The sequence below is a fragment of the Populus euphratica genome, unplaced genomic scaffold (assembly GCF_000495115.2).
Source record: "Populus euphratica unplaced genomic scaffold, PopEup_1.0 scaffold185.1, whole genome shotgun sequence".
NCBI classification, from domain to species: Eukaryota; Viridiplantae; Streptophyta; class Magnoliopsida; order Malpighiales; family Salicaceae; genus Populus; species Populus euphratica.
Window position 1 is genome coordinate 83,207 of NW_011499982.1, and position 10,372 is coordinate 93,578.

At 31.6% G+C, this 10,372-nt stretch overlaps 1 protein-coding gene across 6 annotated transcripts; it reads left to right on the forward strand.

Moving 5' to 3' along the window:
• The first annotated feature begins 472 nt into the window (after nt 1-472).
• LOC105139842 (persulfide dioxygenase ETHE1 homolog, mitochondrial-like) lies at nt 473-9,899 on the forward strand. Of its 6 annotated transcripts, none has more exons than XR_845053.1 (11): nt 473-957; nt 1,148-1,276; nt 1,355-1,462; nt 2,010-2,144; nt 2,248-2,289; nt 2,391-2,450; nt 2,533-2,586; nt 2,915-2,939; nt 3,034-3,155; nt 4,780-4,895; nt 9,362-9,899. XR_845053.1 is itself a non-coding variant. In XM_011046456.1 (11 exons), exons 1-9 carry the CDS (start codon nt 724-726, stop codon nt 3,138-3,140), a joined length of 894 nt encoding a protein of 297 aa, XP_011044758.1. In that variant the 5' UTR covers nt 473-723; the 3' UTR covers nt 3,141-3,150; nt 4,656-4,683; nt 4,780-4,983. The 6 variants fall into 6 exon arrangements, 5 of the variants coding, with proteins under 5 accessions (XP_011044758.1, XP_011044762.1, XP_011044757.1 ...); XM_011046456.1 differs by lacking the exon at nt 9,362-9,899 and adding an exon at nt 4,656-4,683 and having other exon boundaries at nt 3,034-3,150; nt 4,780-4,983; XM_011046460.1 differs by lacking the exon at nt 4,780-4,895 and having other exon boundaries at nt 3,034-3,150.
• Nucleotides 9,900-10,372: the final 473 nt, after the last annotated feature.

Here is a 10,372-nt window from a genome sequence, read left to right on the forward strand (position 1 = left end):
ATGTAAAAAGAAACCAACTGCTGCCTGGCTTAGGATAGAAAAGCTTAAGCGCCTGGTGGATTGGCTTAGGATAGAAAAGCTTAAGCGCCTGATGGATTTGTTATTATTATTATTTATTTTTTTTTTGAAGTCTGCTTCATTTATTTATATATAAATGTACACGTCAAACCATTTATAATCTTCTACATTTATTCTTCGTCATCTGACAATTAAAAAAATTAAGTTTTATATCTTACAAATTTATTTTCAACTTGTTTTAGCTTAAAGATATCCTTTAAATTTTAATAACCCTATTTTTATCCTTAAGATAGCATCTAATAATTGAATGAATTTTCCATTAAAAAATGAAAACCGGAAAAGGAATGAAAACTGGAATTTAAAAATGGAAAACAGTTTCTATCAATGAACACTGCCTGAAAGGTCTGAATTGAAAAAAAATAATAATAAAAAAAATTCAGTGGGCAAAGTGACGACAGCAGAACTTGAAGAGACAATAATAAAAAAGAGGAAAAAAAAGGGGGTATGAACGGGGGAGCCAACAGAAAACTGTGAGAAGATAGGCAATGGGAGCAGAAGAAGAGGATAAACAGTGGGCGCTGAAAACTGTTTTAGTTGATTAGGTTATTTTATTCACCAATCATTGAAGTCCCTATTCTTTGCTGGCTTCGCAAACCACCATTGATCTGATCGTCAAACTAATCCATATCAACAATAAAATCAACAATGCTTCGAATACATACACTTCGACTCCCTCTCTCCAATCTCTCATTATTCTCTTCACAAGCCCAAAAACCCAGGCTCAACAACAACTATCGCACAATGATGAGTTACACAAAGGCAGCGTCGTCTCAGGCCTTCAAGGACAAGAAGCTCTTGTTTCGCCAGCTTTTCGAGAAGGATTCCTCTACTTACACCTATTTGTTGGCTGATGTTGCTCATCCTGATAAACCTGCTCTGGTTAAGTAGACTCGGCCATTTACCCCCTCCCCCAGACTCGGCACATTTACCCCCTCCCCCCCTTCCTCCCTTCTCTTTTTCTAATTATTTAAATTAAAATATTAAAATTGTTTTTTTTTTTTGGGGTGTTGAACTTGAACTAGAATTAAAATTTATTTATTTATATATCGCTGTTCTCCTCTCTCTGCAGTTAATTGACCCAGTTGATAAGACAGTAGACAGGGACCTTTCCCTTGTAAAAGAGCTGGGGTTGAAGTTAATTTATGCTATAAACACCCATGTTCATGCTGATCATGTGACTGGAACTGGCTTGATTAAGGTCACGACACTCCTTTTACTCTGCATGTATTATTTCATTTCATTTCATGTCATTGACTGCTATTTCCATATTTTGCAGACCAAGGTTCCTTCTGTGAAATCTATTATCTCGAAAGCAAGCAAATCGAAAGCTGATCTTCACATTGAAGCTGGCGATAAAATTCATTTTGGGGATCTTTTTCTAGAGGTAATAATGATTTTATTGCTTTTGATTTTGTTGTTCGTCCCAGGCGTTAAGAGCTAGGGTATTTTTTTTTAATTAATTAATTATTAGAATAACTGCAATGAAATGTACCCAACAATTAACTAACAATGAATTACTGGCTAGAGTTACCAAGTTTTAGTTGTTATCTTAACCGCAACAACGGGACTCCATGGATAGTGCCCATACTTTCATTTTTCTTTTCTTATTGAAATTTGAATGGACGTGGAGAGAAGCTATCTTCTTCGGAAGCTAGAAGTATCAGACTTCAATCAAGCATAAAATTTGAATGAATTGAGGCACCAAGAGCGTAATTTATGAGGGAGAGAAGTGCCCTGAGGATCGAATGAAAAAAATAAATAACCATCTGATTTTGCTGCTAGTTGTAGAATCATCATATACTTTTTTCCCAATTAAATTAATGGGATGGAAAATAATAATGCATTGTTTATTATTTTTTCACGCCTCATCCATCTATTGGCATGTCTTTATCAACATGCATATCAATTCTTCTATATTTCTGTTTCGGCAGGTTCGAGCTACTCCGGGTCATACACTGGGTTGTGTTACATATGTTACTGGAGATGGGTCAGATCAGCCTCAGCCAAGGATGGCTTTCACCGGAGATGCATTGCTAATACGTGGATGTGGAAGAACTGATTTTCAGGTCTGGCCTGTTTTATCCTTTTGAATGTAACTTACTGGAAATTTGAGGGCATTTTATGGAAATTATTTAGCAGCATTTTCAATCCCATTAATTTTGCTTATAGGGTGGAAGTGCGCATCAACTCTACCAGTCAGTACATTCACAGGCAAGGACATTACACGAGGAATAACATATGATTTTCTATTTTAAAAAAGAGAGAGAATTAGTAATATTTATTTAACCTTTGCCTCATTTTAATGGAACCAGATATTTTCATTGCCCAAGGAAACCTTGATATATCCTGCTCATGATTACCGGGGATTCACTGTATGGAGCCATCTCTTACTGTTTTTTAGATTTCTAGATCTGTCATGCAGATGCTTATGCTTAACCTTTGTGTGACGTCCAGGTCAGCACTGTTGGGGAGGAAATGCAATATAATCCCAGACTAACCAAAGATGAGGTGATTCTTTTGTTCCTTTGTGTCATGGCCCGATCTTTTTAGATTGTATTTTCCTTGTGGAAGTCATTGTTCTTATCCAATTATTAGTTAGTAGGTTGCAACTTACTGATATTTCATAGTAATATTTAGTCTTTAACATATCAAACAAAATTCAGATCATCATTAATCTACTGATTTCCTATGAGAAGAGGCTGATTCTTAGTTTACTTGAATATTACAAGAGCCTGCCAAAATTTGAAATTGCCATTTTTTCCCCCTTTGCATGCAGACCTCATGTCATTCTCTAAGTAATGCAATTCTTGCAATAACCTTTTTCTTCTTTCTGCAGGAAATGTTCAAGAGTATCATGGAAAGTAAGTAACTTAATCTATTTAATATTCTATTCAATACTGCTAGTTTTTCTACATCTTTTGAACTTTGAATTTAAAGATAATTCATTGTTTACAGATCTGAATCTTCCATATCCAAAGATGATTGACATAGCTGTTCCTTCAAATATGGTCTGTGGGCTGCAAGATCTGTCTGTGAAGCCTGTTGATGCCTCGTCAAACTAGATATTATCAGGTGCAGTTTTCTTATAGTATTGTTGGATAAAGGAGTTAACTTTGTCTAGATTATAAATAAGTTATCTGCACTGATTGCTCTGGTGTATTTTACTCCTGCATTATCTTTGTCTAGATTATAAATACATTATCTGCACTGATTGCTCTGGTGTATTTTACTCCTGCACAATGTCATGTATATAAAAGGACAGAAAACAGTCTGAGATTTTATTAGGGATAAACTTTGGCTACCTCATTACCTATTTTTTTAAATGCATGTTTTCCTTGTAGCTTTGTGACCCTCCGAATCCTTGACCACCAATTAAGAACACACAAGTTGGCTGTTGCAATGACTGCAACATCACCATCTGGTATTGATGTTATTAGAAAATGGACATGGATTACATTACAAAACTTATACAAGTATCTTAAAAAATAAAAAGAATGTGTTTGTTCAAATTAAAAGAATAGGTTATCCATAAAAAGAAAAGGCATTAAATAAAACTAAGAAATGAACTATATTATCCATGGTCATAATTCCATTGCTAAATTCTGTAGTAGAATTGTGATTCAATCACAGACGCCAATATAGGATGAGAGAAATACTGGCTTCATTCGCAATGCTCACTGTGATTTCTGCTGTGCACCCAAATACTAGAACTGGGTATTCAACCTGATCATGACCCCTTTTGTTCAAGCGGCATATGGGTTCCTTGACATTTGCGTTAAGTCATTGAAATTGGATGCATACCAGTCCTGCTGTATTCTGTATTCGCTAATAACTCCCCATTGTTATTACTTTTTTTCTCCATTCATAAGGAGGTTAAACCCTCGCCTTCCTTAATGCGAGCAGGATTTGAACCCAAGTCACTTTATACCATGTCAATTGACTTTACTGGCGAAGCTGGGTAGCTGCCACCTGTTGTCATTTATGTAAGTGTGGCTGTTTTAACATTTCTCAAAATTTCATATTGTGTCCCTCATGGTGATGAAGCTGATTTTGGAGATGGATGCTTGTTTTTGTACTTTGTGGACGGGTGAGATTGATGATCTTTATCTAATTGAAATGAACTGGGGACTTGATTGGGCTACCTAGTCTGAAATGAAAAGGAATTGATGTTGGTTGGTGGTTTTCTGGTGGGATTTTGAACAAGGACTTGGTGCCTACTCAGTTGTTGACTTGTATAACTGTTTACTCCTCTTCTAGTGATTACTTATTCTCGTATATAAACTTAGAGGAAAAAGGCCTTAAGAAAAAAACTGTTCCCAACAATTTTAGGAGTAATAGCTACTACATTTTTGAATGATAGCTCTAATCATTACTATTATGTGCAATTAATAGAAGTATTACCAATTACCAATTACTAAGTTTTAGTATATTGATACAAACAATTAAAGCTAAATTCGGAAGAGAGATGATTTAAACGTATTCTATGCTTCTATGACTCCAAGTTATCTAGTCGAAAAGTAAACATGCATAATTGTAATATTCAATTCTTGCAGTAACCTTTTTCTTATTTCTGCCGGAAATGTTCAAGAGCATCATGGAAAGGAAGTAACTTCATCTATTTTAATATTCTATTCGAATAACACTGCTAGTTTTTTTACATCTTTTGAAGATTGAGTTTAAAGATTACTCATTTTTTACAAGTCTGAATCTTCCATATCCAAAGATGATTGACATAGCTGTTCCTTCAAATATGGTCTGTGGGCTGCAAGATCTGTCTGTGAAGCCTGTTGATGCCTCGTCGAACTAGATATAAGCAGGTGCGGTTTTTTATAATATTGTTGGGTGAAGGGGTTAACTTTGTGTAGATTATAAATAAGTTATTCATAAAAAAAGAAGTTATCTGCACTGATTGCTCTGGTGTGTTTTACTCGTCCACAACATCATATATATAAAAGAATGGAAAACACCCTGAGATTTTATTAGAGATAAACTTGTAGCTTTGTCTTTGGCCGCCAATTGAGAAAACATAAGCTGGCTGTTCTGTTACAATGAATGCAGCATCACCATCTGGTATTGATGCTATTAGACAACGGACATGGATTACATTAGAAAACTTCTAAAAGCATTTAAAAAAAAATAAAAAACGTATTTGTTCAACCTGATTTTGGTCCTTTTTGTTCAAGCAGTATATGGGCTCATCGACATTTGCTTTAATGTTTTTGAAATTGGACGCATGCCTGTCCTGTTGTATTTTTTCCTAATTCCCCCTTGTTATTTACTTTTTTGTTTTCCGTTCACAAGGAGGTCTATTAATGTTGGGCTACAAAATAGCGGTAGCACTGCCCTTCCTTGATGCGAGCAGGATGCTGGATTTTTTTTTTTTTTGAAGCCTGATATAAAAGAAAGGAAGAAGCTACAAAGAAGTAAAAATAAAAGAAGAAGAAGAAGAAGAAGAAAAAAACCAAGAAAATAAGAGTAGGGTTGAAAAATTACGGAAATTTATAAATTTTATTTAATTTATCAAAAAGAATTACCTAACATTTAGAAAAATATTATAAAAATACTAAAATTCTAGCTGAAACAAACAATTGGGTTTGGATCTAAATAAAGTGTAATATAAAATTCAATAACACAAGAGTTGATTTATTATTTGTCATTATGAATCATATGGACATGTGAACTATGTTTCAAGCCTAAAATATTTATTAACTCTTTTGGATTAGAATAACATGACCTCATCAAATATAGTTTAAGACAACTTTGATAACGCTCCTAAAAATAAGAATCAAGTTTTTGTGATGTCTCTCTAGTATTTTTAGTAAAGTATGAATCTGGTCACCTAGTTTATTTCTAGTCTAATATCCTCACTAACTCTCCTTTGATTAGAAGAACTTTACCTCATTAAATATAGTTTAAGGATAATGCTTTCAAAGATAAGAATCAAGTTGTTGTGATGTCTTTCTAGTATTTCTAATAAATTATGAATCTGGTCACCTAGCTTATGTACTGGGATTCACTAAACTTCACAATTCCTAACAAAAATAACTTGTGTATCCAAAATAACATGTTTTTTTGGATCACAAAGGAGAGGCATGAACATAAGATCTCTTCGAGCCGGGGGGGCTATTGCCAGTTGAGCTATTTGCTCATTGGCAAAGTAGCATTAATATATTCCTTTTATGCTAATGAGGTTGAGATATCAAAAAGAACATTAATAATAGGTTGTGTTTTATATATAATAAAGTTTTTCATGTTAAAAGTACAACAAATAGAAAAGTTTAATTGTATAACTATTTGATTTAATCATTTGCAACATTTTGAATGGCCAACGCTACTAAGTTGCAACTAGTTTTCAAGGACACCATTCATGACTAATATGTATTATGAAATAATCTTTAACATAAAGTATATAATTATACTTGTGTAAATTATTTTGAAATTTATATTGTTCATTACTTGAATTTGTTCATTGATCTCAACATGTAAATTATAAACTCTACATACAAAAGTATCATTAATATGCTCCTTTTATGCTAATAAAAAGAATAATGAGGTTGAGATATCAAAAGAAGCATTAATGATAGGTTGTGTTTTATATATAATAAGATTTCTCATGTTAAAAGTAGAACTAATATCAAAATTTAATGGTATAACTATTTGATTCAATCATTTGCTACATGTTGAATGGCTAACACTACTCACTTACAATTTATAACTAGTTTCTAGAGACACTGTTCATGTCTAATATGTGTTATGAAATAATCTTCAATATTAAGTACATAATGATACTTGTATAAATTATCTTGAAATTTATATTGTTCATTACTTGAATTTGTTCATTGATCTCAACATGTAAATTATAAACTTTACATACAAAAGGCTCAGCTTAATCAAACATCCTAGCACAAGGAGACATGAGAAAAAGATTTATAAGTTTTTTAGACTTATAATTATAAACATTATGTGACTGAAGGTATGGAATGAAACAAACATTATTCAAAATCTGAGTAAATATGGTTTAGGCACAACCTGATAAAGTAGAATTATTTTCATCTTTCTTATCAGATATATGGGGTAAAGGATTAAAAGCTCAACATGTCTCTCAAAATCTATTATAATTTGATTATCAAGCATAGGACATGAGGTATTAGGGAAATTATCAAGCATAGGACATGAGGTATTAGGGAGTTCAAGTGGACAAGTATCTAAAATATCTTCTAACACTACATTTACTTCTTTAGACAGTTTCATTAAAGATTTTTTTAAAATTTCCTCTATTACTAAAGTTGAATTAATATATTCTTCATTAACCTTCTTTTTCAGATTCATTAGGACTTGTTGTATTAAGTTTCTTTTCTTGTAGATCCTTTTTATACATGTTACTAAAGTTCTCAAGATTAAGTTCATGGACTTGCATACAATAGTTTTTCTTTTCACGTATCTACATCTTTATATTCTCGAGTGATTAAGGGTTTAGAGGAATGATTGAGGAAGATATGATTGAAACATTGACATTTAATGTAAGAAATCTTTGAACTCGTCCTTAATATGTCATTAATGACTTGTTTGTCTTTATCTTCTTTTGTCTTTATCTTCTTTATAAATTTAGGCATTACTATGATTAGATCTATGTGGTAGAGTACTTAACAAAGACCTATTATTTCTGAAGTGAGAATTAAAAGAGGTAATACAAGATCCTAATGTTTTGTTTATAAACAACTCATAATCTTACACTACAATATAAGTTTAGCCAATATTGAAAACACCTATGAGTATGATCTTTTTTCTAAAATCACCATTCAAGCTTTTACAAAACCTACATAAAATCATGACTTCATTCTCTTTTATGACACGTTTTATCATATAATCATTAAATTGTTCTATATAATCATTGCAAACCTTTTCCATTACCTAAGATTATTTCATTAGTTTAAAGACTTTTTTCTATAAGATTGAGGTAGATGCTTTTCCTGTAATTTTTGTTTTATATTATTCCAATAAGTGATAAAGAGATTTACTTTTTCTTTGTGAATAATCCTTAACATATTCCTAATAAAATTGGGTTCTACTAATGAGCTTCATCTTGGCAAACCTTACTTTTCTATTATCAAAAAAATTATAAAGCAGTTATCCATGTCACTAATCCACCTATTAAAAATTCAAGAGTCATGATGATCATTAAAAATAGAGTCCTTTATTTTATTAAAGCTTACCAAGAGTCATGATGATCATTAAAAATAGAATCCTTTATTTTATTAAAGCTTATTAAAGTTATCATATCTAAAGTAACCTAGATGACATTCATATTGATGGTATTTAAGGTGAACTTGTTTATAGTGGTTATAGCTATAATTTTACTGGTCTTTGGATGCTTTATTCAAGAACTCTTTAGGAGTTTAACCTTTTTAGACATGTTGGTCATCTTGGTTTGTGTAAGCTTTAATTCCCTTTGAATGACCTTAATGGTATAACTAACCCTAATGCATGTAATACTAATTTAGGGATGAAATTAAGATCACAAATAGTTTCTGCAAGTGAAATCACAATACAAAAAATAAAGCTAATCTCACTCTATTTTCTTTTTAATGTAGAGATTAATCAAGAACAAAATACACTAAGAATATTTTAAGCATATATTACTAGACCTTTAAGTGTAAATGATTAATCAAACACAATGTTACAAACAAGAACTCACAATTTACAAATAGGGCTAGATACTTAGATATCAATAATGAAGTGGGTTTATAAGCAAAAATACAAGAAATAAAATGCAAGATTGAAATTTTCTTTTATTTTTTTTATTAATCACAAAAGGTATTATCAACTATGACTTCTAATAACAAGTATAATAGCACTGAAGAAAAATTTTAAAAATAAAAAATTTAAGTGGTTGGTAAACCAAATTGATTAATAATGACGATAAACTACTTTGAATGATGTTATTGATGTAAGTAGAAGTAACTTTTGATACTTATATGTATTTTTTCCCACTTTTCTCTTAATTGTTTTTCTATTGGCACTTTTCACTATTTTTTTTGATTTTTTTCAACCTTTTTTTAATAATAAAGAGAAAAGAAATTATAACTAGAAATAAATAAATAAATAAATAAAATATAAAAAAATTGAATTTTGCGGATACGTGAGGTTGTGACCTCGAGGGACTGGTGTTGGCCTTCTTTTTGTCACAACTTTCTGGCTTTCATTTGAAACACCCAATTGATTAATTTTTGAAGAATTTGAATCTCCCTTGATTTTCAATCTTCTATAACGGTCAAAAATGCAGACTGAAAATGAAAAATTACTGTACAATCACTCGTGTATAACTTCCTACCTAAAGATGACTCCACCTCATTGCGCTGGGTGTCTTCGATCACCGGCAATGAAGAGAGATTGGTGTTCGTGGCAAGTGCTCACATCAAACCATGAAACAGGCGTCAACACAGGTCATCTTCTGTCAAGTCACATCCAACACCAATCAAGCAATCCTGGACTCCCCGTCATAATACATTCCACGGGCAATAAACAACCCGAGTTTCATAAATGCAAATGTTGAAATCGTCAAAACAAGCCGGTGCAAGTTCTGACTTGTTGATGCGGGCTGTTAATGCACTGTTGTGCTGGTCGTGGTTGTGGGTGGCTGAAGTGGTGTTGGATCTTTGATGTGGGGGTTGATGGGTGTGGCCTTTCTTTCTTTTCTCAGGTCACTTTCTTGTTGATCTTGATGCACTGCCTTTTCTTCTTCTTTTCAGTTTGTGTCAATGAAGGGTTAGATTGTGAATGCGGTGCAAACCATAAATTTTAAATTATTATTATTATTTTTATATTATTTTGATATATTAATTTAAAAATAATTTTAAAAAAATAAAAAAAATATTATTTTAATATATCTTTAAATAAAAATTAGTTTGAACCATGACTGTTATTATAATCTTAAACAAGTTGAAAACTTTCACGGTTTTATGATCTATTTTGAATTTTGAGATTTTGAATTAGTCTAGTCTATGCATTGTTTATGCTTGGGTATCTAAGATGAAGCGAGATAAAAAAAATAATTGAAACCTAATAAGAAATAAAAAATAAAACTAAAAGAAAAAAAACCAAAAAGAGAGATTGAGCGGTGGAAAAGCCTACAACTTTATAAATTTTATTCAATTCATAAAAAGTATTGTCTAACATTTATAAAATTAATATATAAATACTAAAATATTAACGAGAACAAACAAGTAAATTTATAGTCAACTAAATAAAATATTTAATAGTAATTAAATTAAATAAACCTGAATAAAATTCAATA

Excerpts from the sequence above, each read along its gene's own strand:
- LOC105139842 (XM_011046460.1), top strand. The coding sequence starts at position 724 with ATGCTTCGAATACATACACTTCGACTCCCTCTCTCCAATCTCTCATTA. Across the intron at positions 2,145-2,247 it reads GTGGAAGAACTGATTTTCAG|GGTGGAAGTGCGCATCAACT; the intron begins GTCTGGCCTGTT and ends TTTTGCTTATAG. Across the intron at positions 2,587-2,914 it reads CCAGACTAACCAAAGATGAG|GAAATGTTCAAGAGTATCAT; the intron begins GTGATTCTTTTG and ends TTCTTTCTGCAG.